Source organism: Lissotriton vulgaris, chromosome 1_1, assembly GCF_964263255.1.
Source record: "Lissotriton vulgaris chromosome 1_1, aLisVul1.2, whole genome shotgun sequence".
Lineage (NCBI taxonomy): Eukaryota > Metazoa > Chordata > Amphibia > Caudata > Salamandridae > Lissotriton > Lissotriton vulgaris.
The window spans coordinates 1,940,251,315-1,940,266,579 of NC_141685.1; the positions used below are offsets into that span (position 1 = coordinate 1,940,251,315).

At 45.2% G+C, this 15,265-nt stretch overlaps 1 protein-coding gene across 1 annotated transcript in view; it reads right to left on the bottom strand.

Annotated features, from left to right (window-relative positions):
* Positions 1-15,265, bottom strand: part of PPFIA2 (PPFI scaffold protein A2) — a 1,928,138-nt gene that overhangs the window by 964,648 nt on the left and 948,225 nt on the right. The window contains exon 4 of the mRNA XM_086919614.1: positions 11,850-11,951. Within this exon, the coding sequence (XP_086775740.1) occupies positions 11,850-11,951 (102 nt within the window). The remainder of the gene's footprint in view (positions 1-11,849; positions 11,952-15,265) is intronic.

Sequence of the window (15,265 nt, forward strand, 5' to 3'; positions counted from 1 at the left end):
ATTCCAGTCACTTCTCCTGGCGCTGGATCTGTCTCCCCCCCCTACAACACCTCTTCACTCACACAACTCCCTCTTCTTGACTCTACCTCTCTGGCCACTCTCGCCACCCGCATTAAGTCGGGATCCCCAGATGACTGCTGCCCCCCCTCTATACTCCGGGACATCTGCCATTCTCTATCCGACTGCATTCTCCCCCTGCTAAACTCCTCTCTTTCTTCCGGTACGGTGCCTGGCTCCTTCAAGGAGGCCGTGTTGGTGCCCCTTTTGAAGAAGCCAGGGGCTGACCCCGCCGTCCCGGCGAACTACCGTCCTATCTCTCTTCTACCTTTCTTTTCTAAAATCCTGGAAGCCCACGCCACCACCTGTCTCTCACAGTTTATCGAGAGCTCCAACTTTCTCGAGGCTAACCAGGCCGGCTTTAGACCCGGCCACTCTACGGAGACAGTGATCTTGGCCGTGCTGGACGCCCTGAGAGACGGTGTCGACAAGGGTACCCCCCAGGCCTTGGTACTTTTAGATCTGTCAGCCGTCTTCGACACGGTGGATCATAACATCCTTCTCCACCGTGTCGAGCAGGCTGGCATCCAAGGCCGGGCGTTGGCCTGGGTCAAATCCTTCCTGACCGGCAGGTCTCAGACCCTCAGCCTGGGCACCTTCAGGGCTCCTAGGGAGCACTCGCCCTGCGGGGTCCCCCAGGGTTCTTCCTTATCCCCCCTTCTTTTCAATCTCTATCTTCACCCCCTTCTTTTTTCTTTGAGGCAGTGGGACGTCACCGTGTTTAACTACGCGGACGACCTGCAACTCATCTTTTCTCTTAATTCCCCCTCTGCTATTCCCAACTTTCAGGCAGCTATGTCCCACATCCTCCAGTGGATGGGCCACAACCAGCTAAAATTGAACCCCGGTAAGACGGAGCTCCTCCTTCCCGGTAGGAGCGCCACCTTCTGGGGGCCACAATTCTGGCCGGCGGAACTTGGTCCCTCTCCCACTCCCGTGGCCTCGGTGAAGAGTCTGAGGGTCACAATTGACTCCGCTCTATCCCTTGGGCCGCAGGTGGGGACGGTGGTCTCGTCCTGTATCTACCAGCTGCGCAGGATCAGGAAAGTGGCATACCTCCTTACACCTGATGCCCTCCTGCAGGTCATCATGGCCCTCGTCCTCTCCCGCTTAGATTTTTCAAACGCGATCTATCACGGTCTGCCTAAAACATCGGTGGCTAGACTGCAAGCGGTTCAAAATCAAGCGGCAAGACTGGCCCTAGGGATCCCGAAGTGGCAATCCGCCAGGCCCCTCCTTGCCAAACTCCACTGGCTCCCTGTCACCTCAAGGGCAGCCTTCAAGATCGGCTGCCTCATCTTCAAGTCGTTAGTTGGGCCCTGTCCCGCCTTCGTGAAATCCCTCATCAGACCCTACTGCCCATCCCGGAACCTGAGATCCTCTCATCTTCACTTCTTGACTGTCCCCTCTTACAAGCTCTGCAGATCTGGAGGCCAGAGATTTGCATACCTGGCCCCCAAGCTCTGGAACTCTTTTCCTCTTCCTCTTAAAACCTCTAACTCTTTGACTCTCTTTCGTAAGTCTTTAAAACCCTGGCTTTTCCCCCAATCTGGTTAGTCCCTCTGTTCCCCTCTACTTCCAACCAGCGCCAGGAAACCCATGGTGTCAGTGCGCTCTACAAGCACCCCTTACAATACAATACAATACAATATGGGGTCTAGGGGCTGCGCACAACTGCTACATAATAAAAGAGTGTATAAGGAGTTGCGACACACACACACAGACGGTGATTAAAGCCTGGTGAGAGGCATCATAATACTTAGGTTGGGGGATAACCTGATGGCAATGAACCCTCTGCGGGGGAACGACCAACTAGAGAATGTAGGCAGACTACAGGGCTGCGGGAAATGGGAATTGTTGGGAGGGAAATGTTTGGAGGAACCAGGCGTTCATAAAGTTAGATACCCTCCAACAAGAGTATGAACTAGGACCGGGGGAGCGGTTACGATACCTACAGTTGGGTCATGCCATCCTGGGTCATATCCATGAGGGTGAAGAACTGGCTGAGGCCTCTACATTGGAGGATAGACTCCAGACGGACCCCTTGGAGGAGAAGGGGATATCATTAGTATACAAAAAACTAGTGAATAACACAATAGACCCTTTGGTATTACTGAGAGCCCCATGGGTGGGAGATTTCAGACCGATAGATGACAAAGACTCAAGTGAGCCATTCAGGAAACAAGGGAGGTAGCAATTAGCTCCCATTTCCGATGAATTCAGATAAAGTTTTTCCACTGCACATATTGCTCCAGGGGGCTACTGTACTGCTTGAGTAGGGCAGAGTCATCACAATGCCAAAGAGGTTATGGCCAGGAGGGAACGTTCTATCACCTGAAATGGGAATGCCCACAGTCGCAGATCTACAGGGGTAAAATAGGAATAATCATGTGCAGGTAGCAGGGGTGAACCTCCCCCTGGAGCTGTAGTGGTTCCTGCTGCTAATCCCTAGGGAGGTGGCATGGCCAAGACACACTGGGATTTAGCCTGGTGCTGGCTGCGGTGGTGGCCAAACGTAACCTGGCTAGGTGTTGGGGGACCCAAGCCCTACCAAAAGTTGAGGACTGGTAGATGGACCAAGCCTGGTGCTGTTTGGCAGAACAAACTATTTACCATATCAGACGTTGTCAGAAGAAAAGGGAAAAGATTTAGGGGCAATGGCAAAGCTATAGACGGTTGTGAAAAGTACCTTAGGCATACAGGGAGGATTGTGCACCTTTGGTTAGATACCCGCTTTGAAGACGACACTGTCTGCTACTTGTTAGTGGACTCCAGTAGACCCTGAAAGAACTATGAGGATGTGGAAGCTATAGGAGATACCTGGAAAGAAATTCCCGGAATCAAGAAAGCTTTGAGACTTTCTGACATAAGGAGAATGGAACAAGTTGGTGATGTTCCCCCAGTGAGGGTGCACCACTGGCAAATAGGATTTCTAGATTTCTCCCACTTACAGCATTTTTTGCCATGAAGAAAAAGACTTTGGTGGGACACCATCGTGAGTTTTTCCAGCCTCATGAAGCCCTCCCTGGCTATAGCATTCAGTCTTCCCCCGCTACATGATTTTCAGAAACAAAAAAGTGACTGAGGTCAAAGGTAAAACCTGGGACAAAGCATCACAGTTACCACACTATCTAAGCAACCCTGGATGCTATGAAAGAAAGCTTTGCCCCACTGAGAGATTTTAGTGCTAAAAATGAAGCTTTCTGCTGAAGTTTGATGATGTATGCATCTGACTATAAGGAGCCCTAGTGGCTTCAGCAGCCTAGCTTGCCCCGCTAAAGAACTTTGAGATTCAGAAAAGTAAGGTACAAACTGAAAATCTTTGTCTTTTGTGACCCACTAGGTTTAACCGACTCAAGTTCCATAGAAGTTGACCTGAAATGACACCTACAAATTGGTCTACTTCGAACATTGACTCCAATTGGTGCTTTGTGTTTTCTTGGGTCTTTTTCCCTTAAAATATTAAAAATATGTATCTCCTGTTCTCCTATCCTGATCTAACCATTTTGTGTCTTTTTGTGAATCAATTTTTTCTTGATTTAAAAAAAAAAATAATGTATACTTTTTCATAACTTTAATGTTGTTTGGTGCTGCTTGCACGAAGCCTACATTTATGTGGGGAATTGGCTGCTACTTGTGCCATAGCTCCTGAAATTGACTTCGATTTTTTTTCTCTTTCAATCTAGCCAGATTGTAATTAATAAATAGGTTGGGGTAATACATTTTCAAATTAAGAACCCAATTTCCGAAGTGTGAAATCTTCAGGAGGCGTAGAACTATTTAACCATAAGCAAAAATGACCTGCAATGTTGAAATATAGTAGTAATTTCCAAAAGATACTTTATAGAAGAGAAAAAGATGTGTGTGCACCTTTCTATTGCGTTAATATTGATTAATAATAATATATTAAATCAGGCTACATATTGTAGTGTTTGGTAACAGTTTAGTGACGTGTAGAACTATTTAACCATAAGCAAACATGGCCTGCAATGTTGAAATATAGTAGTAATGTCCAAAATATACTATATAGTAGAGAAAAAGATTTGTCTGTACCATTCTATTGTGTTCATATTGATTAATAATAATATATTAAGTCAGACTACATATTGTGGTGTTTGGTAACAGTTTAGTGACGTGTAAATCTCCAAACCTAGCGATTATCAATAGATTAGTGGGACTGGTAAATCAGAAACCCCTGTAGATTAATATATCAGAGGATAAAGATCCTGGAAGGATTACCAAGCTAGATTCTGTACAACCCGCTATGAATCGTCTTCCATTTCTCTCTCTTTTATTCTCTCTGTTGCACTTAAGTATGTTGAGTGTGTACGCACATAAACACACACACGCGCGTAAAGTATGGATATTGAACGATGACTGAGTAGCACAGCAAGGATGGTCTCATTGTTTGCATTTAAATGCAGAGCTGTCGCTGAGAATGAGGCGGAAGCATGCACCGGGACTAATGCACGTGAAATCCTTTTCATGTGAACCATATTCGTTTTGCGTAAACGTCCTCCCACTCAAAAAGAAAAATTATTTTGACTTCAAAGGGGGATACGTCGGTCTAATCAGAAATGCTGGCGAAAGGCTATTGGGCTTAGTTGAAAGAGGAAAACATTTGGGATGAACAGAATAAGAACAAATTGTTTTATTTAATCTTGTGTCTCAGACCATGAAAACTATTTCATTTGTAAACGCCAGCATAAAAAGTAACATGTGGCTTGTTACACAACCTTATGACTGCAGTAATCGGCAGAGAAGAAATCATTATGAAACTTCTTTCGAGAGACTATCCGAGATAACTATTTCCTCCCGGTTTGTAGAAGTACGTTCAGCAAATAAATATATTAGTATATTCCTACAGGTATATCAAGACTTAATACCACTGACTCTCCTAAGCATTAGAGAATATATTAGTTCTGTCAACTGAAAGGTTTTTGTGTGTCATGTCCACTCAAGTGTTCCTGTTTACTAATTATGCTTTTTCTTTTTTAACAAAACGTTCATATACCAAAACAATTGCGCTGAATGCAATCAATCAATCAATCACGGCATTTATAAAGCGCACTACTCACCCGGGAGGGTTTCAAGGCGCTGGGGGGCGGGTGGTACGTTACTGCTCGAACGGCCAGGTCTTGAGCTGTTTCCTGAAGGAGAGATGGTTTCGGGTTCGCCTAAGGTGGGTGGGGAGGGAGTTCCAGGTCTTGGCTGCCAGGTATGAGAAGGATCTTCCTCCGGCGGTGGCTCTGCGGATGCGTGTTGTTCGGTGGCGAGGGCGTGGCTGGTTGATCGTAGCTGGCGGGTGGGCGTGTAGAAAGTCATGCGGTCGTTGAGGTACTTGGGGCCCAGGTCGTGGAGAGCATTGTGTGCGTGGGTCAGGAGTCTGAACGTGATTCTCTTGCTGACGGGGAGCCAGTGCAGGTCTCTCAGGTGTCCGGTGATGTGGCTGTGTCGGGGGATGTCCAGGATGAGTCGTGCGGAGGCGTTCTGGATGCGCTGGAGTCTTTTTTGAAGTTTGGCTGTGGTTCCGGCGTAGAGGGTGTTCCCGTAGTCCAGTCGGCTGGTGACGAGTGCCTGGGTGACGGTCTTCCTGGTTTCGGTGGGGATCCATCTGAAGATCTTGCGGAGCATGCACAGGGTGTTGAAGCACGAGGAAGAGACGGCGTTGACTTGTCTGGTCATCGACAGGGAGGAGTCCAGGATGAAGCCCAAGTTGCATGCGTGGTCCGTTGGTTTGGGAGCGGTGCCCAGGGCCGGGGGCCACCAGGATTCGTCCCAGGCGGAGGGTGATGATCCCAGGATGAGGACTTCCGTCTTGTCGGAGTTCAGTTTAAGGCGGCTGCTCCTCATCCAGTCGGATACGTTTTTCATCCCTTCGTGTAGGTTGGCTCTGGCGGTGGTGGGGTCGTTGGTGAGGGAGAGGATCAGCTGGGTGTCTTCTGCGTAGGAGATGATGTTGAGGCCATGTTGGCGTGCGATGGCTGTGAGGGGGCTCATGTAGACGTTGAAGAGGGTTGGGCTGAGTGAAGATCCTTGTGGAACGCCGCAGATGAATTCGGTGGCCTTGGATCTGAACGGGGGGAGGCGGACTCTCTGGGTTCTTCCGGCGAGGAACGAGATGATCCACTCCAGTGCTTTCTCTCTGATTCCAATGCTGCTGAGGCGCTTCACTAGGGTGTGGTGGCAGACTGTGTTGAACGCCGCTGAGAGGTCCAAGAGGATGAGGGCCGCTGTTTCCCCGTTGTCGATCAGGGTTCTGATGTCGTCGGTGGCTGCGATTAGGGCGGTCTCGGAGCTGTGGTTGGTCCGAAACCTGGACTGCGAGGGGTCGAGGGATCCATTAGTCTCAAGGAAGGCGGCCAGCTGTCTGTTGACGGTCTTCTCGATGACTTTGGCCGGAAAGGGAAGGAGCGAGATGGGGCGGTAGTTCTTGAGGTCGGTGGGGTCCGCCGTTGATTTCTTCAGGAGGGCGGTAAGTTCGGCGTGCTTCCAGCTCTCCGGGAAGGGGGCGGTGTGGAAGGAGGAGTTGATGATGTCCCGGAGATGGGGTGCGATGATGGCGTCAGCTTTGTTGAAGACGTGGTGTGGGCAGGGGTCGGTTGGTGATCCGGAGTGGATGGAGTTCATCGTGTGGTGGTGTCTTCGGTGTTGATCGGGGTCCAGTTGCAGAGGGTGGTGGTGGCGGGCGTTGGTTCGGCGGTAGGGTGCGTGATCTGTGCGTTGAAGCTGTTGTGTATGTCTGTGATCTTGCTGTGGAAGAACGAGGCGAGCGAGTCGCAGAGGTCTTGCGAGGGAGTGATGTCGTTGTTTCGGGCGCTGGGGTTGGAGAACTCTTTGACGATGCTGAAGAGTTCCTTGCTGTCGTGTGCATTGTTGTCCAGTCGTTCTTTGAGTGCCGACTTCTTGGTGGCGCGGATCAGCTGGTGGTGCTTGCTTATGGCGTGCTTGAGGGCGGTCCTGTTGTTTGTGGTCTGGTCGAGCCGCCAGGCTTTCTCGAGGGTGCGGCAGTTCTTCTTGGAATCCTTGAGTTCGTTGGTGAACCAGGGGGTTTTCTTGCTACCGGTTCTGCTGGGAGGGTTCTTTAGTGGAGCGAGGTCGTCGGCGCAGGCGGTCAGCCACTTGGTGAGGTTGCTGGCTGCTTCGTTTGGGTCCGTTGTGTTGGTGGGTGTGTTCTGGCTGAGGGAGGCGGTGAGGTGCTCGGCGGTGATCTTGCTCCAGCGGGGAACCTGTTGCGGGTGGTGGTGGGTTTGAGATTTATGAGCCCATTATGGTGCTTCATGGGACCCTATTACATATAGGGGCAGATTACGATGTTGTTAGGAAAGCATTCCCACCAAATCGGGTTAGGAATACTTTAATGATTACTATTTGGGGAGACCTACCAACTGATTACGATGTGTCTGGATGCTTACGGACTTGGTTCGGTCGGACTCGAATTGACTTTAATGGGAGCCTGTGTCCGAAAGAGAACACAGGCACCCATTGGAAAAAGGGTTGGGTGGGGAAAACCTTGCACCCTGTAACAGGCACCCCATGGTGCCTGCCACATTGTGCATGGTTGGCAAGAGGATACACCCACGGGCCACATTCGGTTGCCTCCAGGTGAAGGGAGCCTGTAACAGGCCCCCAAAGACTGATTACGAAAGCTGTTTCTTCTTGGTCAAAAAGATTCAGAACAGCTGACCGAATCGGTCATCGTACTCGCATATTTGGAAGCCCTCTCCATTGGGCTATCCGATTCAGCTCCGAATAACTCGGGCCGCCAGAAACCCACTTGGAACTGATTCGGACACCCCGGACGATTTCCTTGCTTTGTACTTGGTCGCCCGGAAGAAAGACCGATTCGGTAGGTAGGACAGAAGGGTTCCTAATCAGATTCAACAATAACAAATCCCATCTGTAGCCCTTCCTAACGACATTGTAATCGCCCCCATAAAGTGAATTCTCCCTGTTTCTGCCACGGCGCACCTTAAAACAGGACTGCTGACGCGAACAGGGAATGTGCATACTATTATATTGGATATGCTGATGGGGGCAGCTGCGAAGTCGTGCTGCTCTGAGGGCAGCACATTCAAGTGAAAAACTGAGCAGCTTTGAAGCAGCCCACCATGTTTCACTTTGAAGGCGGCAACCTACCTGCACTTTTAAGGGGGATTAAAGGTCTCCTTACAGGCGGGTGCATTGAGTGACTGCACCTGCCTGCAAGGGGATGTCTGGCAGGTCCATCCTTGTGCTATGCTCTAAGAGTCATCTCTAGCCATTTAATTCCAACTGGCAATCACAGTGACCATTTGTCTGGCTCCAGGGAAGAATTTCACACCCACCTCATTTTCACCTTTTTTAGGTTGAGCATTCAAGACCTCTTGTATATACTTTATTTAACTTTCTTGATAGAAACGACCAGCAGAGGTCTGTAAAATACTAGTATCACTCTAGCATTCTCTAGATTACAGTCATAGAAATTGTCTTCCACGAGCACCGGTAGACAATAATATTTTTTTCAAATCATGTATTATCAGTGATTTGCCCACTGAAGGCCCTGCTTTTATATTAAAAACAGAGCTTTGGACTATACCATTTCCAGCTGAAAGGCAATATTTCTCTCCATGTGTTCCCATGCCTGGCATGTCATGCAGTTTGGTGCTTACTTTCCCTCCATGTTAATGAAGAGTAGATGTTTCAGCACCCAGGCTAATGTACTGCATAACTACATACATATAAGGTTGCAAAGGCAAGACCAATTGCATTGCAAATGCTTGGTATGCCAAGCACAGGCTGGGAGAATTTGAAGAGTTAATGCAAATTAGCTTCCAAGAACAGCAAGCAGGTAAAAGGTAACATTTTTAGAGTAAATTTTCCTTATTATTTATAAAACATCTGACTTCACAACTGAATTTGAATTTAATAACTATGATAAATAAGTGTTCAATTGTTTTTCTAGCAGCGTATATTCCCAAAATACACTATTAGTATTTTAATCTGTACTCCAATTTTCCAGACACAATAGCTAGACCTGCCACAGTGAAAATAGCTTTAGGACCTTGCCACTGTAGGGACATGGTAACACTAATCTTCTACATGTCGCATTTTTTAGTACCATGCACCCTACCATGTGGACTACAAGGTCTTCATAGGGATGACTTATTAATATTGATAAGGGAGGTTTTTACTTGTCAAAAAGAGTTATAGTAACAGGTTACACTACAAGTTTAATAGAAGTGTTGATCTACCTAGGAGAATATTTTGATGCATTACCGTATAACAGTATGGCTACATTTTGATGTAGATTGCTAAGGACATGGACGGTGCTAAATTGTTGTGGCACTTGCATTGTACAAGACGATTTTGAATTGCGCATTTCTTAAGTTATTGACAAACTAAATCACCAGCATTCAATTGATCAAAGAATAAACAAGTTGAACAATTTATTGATGTTATTCTTGAGAGGCTAAGCAAATTGAAAGGTTTAGAGCATTTTACCATTTGTTTAAAGTTGTACAATTTTTATATTCGAAAACATGGGTCACAATGTGAATGACTGATAGAAATATCTAGCTACTTAGAATCTTCTCCATACAAGATGTCGGGCAATCATGTATGTTTAGCTCTGTTGTTCCAATTCTTTTACTGATTTTGATATTATTCTTTATAGCAAAAATAAATGGATTTTTCAACTTTGAAATATACAATTATTTCCTCTATACTCGGACAGCATTATCACACAGTGAAATAGGTAAACGAAGAAGTCTTGAAGAATGTACTATCTATTCTAGACATATCAGCATGACAATGAATTTGTTCAAAACCAAATGTACAGGTTTCCCTGGCCGGTATAATTATCGAGGAAATTATGTTGAAGGGATCCAATTAAAAGTGGTCAAAAGTGTGGTTAAACATGGTGTGTCTGACTCTTTTGTGCAGGTGGGGTGACTGCTTCATCCTCCTTGCCTCTTACACCCACCTACCTCACAAAGCAGTCCTGCAGGATACTGGAGGATGCATTCTGTTATTCCTGCTCCCCCTGACACGGGGAGCGGTGGCAATGTTGATCTCACCCAGCGGCACTGTGGGCCCACGAGGCATCTCTTTCACAAGTCAGAGACTGAAATATCCCCCTCTAGGGATGGCCTCCACAGGACCGTTCCACGAAACCCTCTCCACCAGCATCTACAGCAAGTCAACCATTTAATGCCAGAGGGAGTGGGAAGGCCAGTGCCGCTGGCCTTGGTGGAAAATTCCAGTTCCAGGGTGCCAGCTGGAGGCAAACGTCCTTGAGTCATCTCCTTCCAGCGGCAGTTAGGAGTCCCTGAGTGTTTGTGTTTTACAGGAGTCAGGAATCAATAGGCCCTTTTCTTAAGCAGTAGTAACATATGTCCTTTTTCATGCAGTACCTTCTTTTTTGATTGATTTCTACAATGGCAACCTTTAATACAAGATCATCAAATTGCTCTTAGGGATTTTAGCATATAGAATAACTTATTCTTGGACAGTGAACACTTTTTCTAATAGTCACTTGCTTGGCACACATTCGCTAAATGATCCTTGCTACCACATTTATGGCATTCTCTGCACAATGTTTGAAAAAATCTATACAAGGCCATGTGAGTGTTTGATCCACAATGGTAACACTTACCTTTAGCGGGTTCCTATTGTTTGATCGTCTATGAATTGGCTATCCTTTTGTTCTGAAAGAATGTTTCTGTTCTCACGCCATTCTTGGCAAGGATAAATTGAAAATCTTTGATGATATTTTTTGAAGACCAATTTATGAAAGAAATGTGTGTACCCTCACAATCAGGATTTATATTAAAAAAATATAAATTAACACCTAATAACTTCCAAGTATATGTCCACTACTTTGCTAACAATGTGCTCCATTTGCACCCTGTTCCTGCAGTGTAAATTGTTGAGCCATATATTCCCACATGTATTTAATATGGGATAAATATGGGCACCTAATCTGCCTGCTCCCTCAATGTGTGCCGAAATGTTTTAGTTGCATGGTGCACCCTGTGAGTCTATCAGTTTTCGGAGAGTGTTCGATATGATGGCAAAATAAAAAAAAACATTGTACCGGAAATAGCTGTGCTTGACAAGACCAGACATATTGACTTTTTTCCAGCTCCTGTATAAATACTGGTTTGATTACAGGGTGTAAATAGCTCTGAGAACCCGAACCACATAATATATAAAGAAGTAGCAAAAACTTGTCTCACCGTTGTGAAGACCATTCACTTGAACAATGTTAAAATTGGTAACCAATCCAAGGAGTAATGTTTGGAGTATCAGACATGACTGGGCCTTATACACGATAGACCAAGGTTTTACCACAGTTTCATATTCCACCCGTACTCTGCCTGACTTTAAAGTACATTTTTCAACAGATTCCCAACATCCTATCTCGGCCTAGCCTGCGCTTTTGGAAACTGCAAAAATAATGAAAATAAGGTAGTTAAACGTACGGTACCTCGTGGAACATGAATATACCAGTGAGCTTTGCCCTCCTGCGTAGAAAGGATATAATGAAGCAATTTTGTAGAAAGATTTTAGTGTTAGACTGCTGTTTCTTCAAAGAATAAAATCACATGTTACCATCTCAGAACAAAATCAATCACATCATCTACCCCTGGGCAAATTATAGGTTTTGTTACTGAAATATACCTGTTAAATAATGGAGTGGAATTCTGGCATTTACTTTAGATAAGGACTAGCAGCTTTAAATGCAGCTCCCAGTGAGCTGCAACAATACCATTTCTTGTTCACCTCAAAAAAGTCCAGCTCGCACTTACTCTTGTGTTGTTCCTTTCTGCTTTCAGTTCTGAAATCTCCTCTTCCTTCTCAAGCAGCTGTTCCCTGCATGCATTCAACTCCTTTGTCAGTGCAGCAAACTCCTACAAAACATAAATCAACATAACCACTATTTATCATTCAATCGAAACCTATTCTGACAAAAACACTTGAGCTTTTTCATTTGCCCCCATTGTTTACAGTTTCTGTGTACAAATCTGGCACTGTGAACCTCAATAATATGCACTTTCAAACGTTCAAGCAAGATAATGGGGTTTAAAACTGTTATTCCAGTTGGAGAGGTTCTCTGTGCATCCATAGTGGGGAAAAAAGTACAAAACACTTCAGCTAAAGAGAGTAAAGTGAGGTACTCGTCACGCGCGAAGTATTTGCTGAAAACCCCAAACCTTTTTCTGAAAAATGAACCAAGCACAGTCACTGGCTGCCTCCGTGGTTTGAGGCCTTGCTCTTCTGATAGGAGCTCCCTCAGCATTGTAAAAGGCGCAGAGCTGGAGCAGTGCAATTGTGGCTCCAACCTACCTTAATTAAATAGGCCACTTATATGTGTACCTATGGCCTTATATATTTGAGTTATCTAAAAATGACTGATGAATACAGCACACTTGAATATACAAAGCGCACTTACTATATAACCTCGACATTTATGTGTGCATATTAACGTTTCCTTTACAAATAACGGTGAATTGCAGTTCTCATATTTATTTGAACATGTGGTTTAAATAACGTTATTAACCTCTATGCATTCTCTTAAATAAAACGTTGCCTTTATTATATAATGGGAAATGTATTTACTCAAATAGTATTTTACATTTATCAACATGACTGTCTGTATCCGTAATTACGCAGTAACAACACTGAGATGCTTGCTATGCTAAAATTGACCAAAGGCCTTAAGCATTTGGGTTTCACAACTTTTAACCTTCAGTGTGAATACTTGCTTTAGGGACAATGTTTTTCTTTCCTCTGCAGGTGCTGTGGTATGATCTATAAATAAAGAAAGGTACATTGTGTGAACAAGATAGGGAAGCTTGAAGGGAGTGTTTTGGGCAAGATGATAAGACTAACGAGTAAAGGGAGGACTACTGTCCGTTCGGAATGAAGAGATGGAGTCCAATGACGTTCTGAATATGTGGCTCAAAGAAGAGTTACAAGTGTGCCAGCCAAAGACTATCGTTTGAAGGTGGACACTAATGAGACCTTCGATTGGGAATTTTGGAAGATTCTTTCTTTGGTTATAACTAGGTAATAACCTCTAGCTTTGCTCAGATTCCTTACAGACTAGGAGAGGTACAGACCTCAATGCTCTACCTTTGTTGTGTGGCTTTATGCTACGCAATATTCTTTTCTTAGATTAATTCTATAGAGGTTCTTCTATGCTGACAGCTTTCTGTTTTATTGGATCCAAGCAGGGTTTCTTCAAGCAATAATTAGTGTAGGTTAGTTAAGGGTATTAGTATTCCCCCATGATTCATAGGCTGGAGGACCGAAGCTTTCAATCTAAACAACAAGCAGTTTTTCTTATACTTTGTACATTTGCTATGGAATTCCTCATTTGTTTCTTGCTATTGAGGATAAACTTTGTGCGACCATTTGGCTTCCGTTGGTGATTTACATTTCTATACTATGTGTCAGACCTGGCATCCTTGGCGTGGTTTCCCTCGACTCTTTGCCTCTACCTCCTGTGTTGTTGATGCTACGCTGGATTTTGTTTTGCTGGTTTAGATGCTTTGGGCCCTTAGCCGCTGCTGACCAGTGGCAGAGGGCAAGTGCTCCCTATGTAAATTATTAAAGTGATTGGTCCTACATGAATGGCATATTTGCTTTACCAGTAAGGTCCCTAGTAATGTGCACTGAGTTTGCCAGGGCTGGTAATCCATATGCTAATAGCGGGCTTGCAGCACTGATTATGCCACCCACATGAGTAGCCCTAAAATATGGTCTCAGGCCTGCCACTGCAGCGCCTGCGCGCAGTTTGTTAGCTGCCATGTCGCGCTTGCAAGAGCCCACACTTGCCAGGCCCTACCCTTCCCTTTCTGCGCACATAGGACACCCCTAGAGCAGGACCAAGGTTTGGTGTGAGCGAGCACTCAGATACGAAGCGGCTTGGAGATATGCGCATGGTTCAGCCTTTGAAGTTGCACTACAGCTTTAAGGTCAATATGGGTAGGGATCGAATTTCAATGGGAGTGGTCATCCATTCTTCAAAAGCAAACCTTTAGGCGAAATGACCGATTGAGGGTAATTAGTACTGAAGAAAGCCTCACTGCTGAAACGTGTCTGCCACAGCGGTTCACAGACATTCAAACTAGGCTTGGGGATCAATACCTCGGCAGAATAAACTCTATTGAAAATACACCCGAGCAGTGTCAAACTCGTTCCTAATGTGAGTGGGGTGTTGATTTGAGATAGATAGATAGATAGATAGATAGATAGATAGATAGATAGATAGATAGATAGATCAATAGATGTATATATTCACTGAAAAAAAAACAAAGGTTACAGGGACGTTATAGTTAGGCTTAGATTTCACTTACAAAAAAACTGTGAAATTCAGCATTAGAGTTACCAGAGGTAACTATAACTTACGCCCCCGCAATGCACTGCTTATGACCTCACATATTCCGTCACTAATGATATGGTCAGTTTACCCACTGAGCTCTCTGAGCCTTCCGTAGGTAGAGCATGTGAACTCTTTGTAGCTGGTACGCTGTGCTATATAAAAAAAATAGATGCTGGCTCAGATAAACCTAAGAGCGCGGCTTGGAGCCGTAGCACCATTCATTGTGCAGAAAGTGCAATGTAGATAACATTGCCGTGCTGCATGTACTAAAGTAAACACACATACATTTCGCAAACCTGTAGTACTGGAATTGAAACCACATCCTAAATTGTTGCACTTTTTTAATGATATATCATGTACATGTAATGCTGGCCATCTGATGAAAAATAATATGAGCACATATACATACATTTCCCTTGGGCCATCTCGCTCCTGCATAATGTGTATATATATATATATATATATATATATATATATATTACCTGCTGGCGGTCGCCAGTAGGTAGTTATAGTTAGGATTTTTTTCAATGTTAAATCTCAAAATTCTATTTGGAATAACTTTGGCACCGGTTGACGAATCTGCCTGAAAATTTCCTGAAAATGGCCTCGTCGAGCTCGGGTCCTTCCTTGAAAGTTTGGGGGGGATACGTCAAGCGGGGGCCGAGATAAAAGGGGGGTCCCAAAACGCGTTTTCCCCATGTAAATTTCCATAGGGCGGTCGATTTCACTTTTAGCCCGAACGGCTGAATGGATTTCCAGCAAACTTGGCAAAATTGAAGGGACTGGTAGCCCGATGTGCCTTTGCTATGTCTCAAGATATGTGCTGCAGTGGATTTT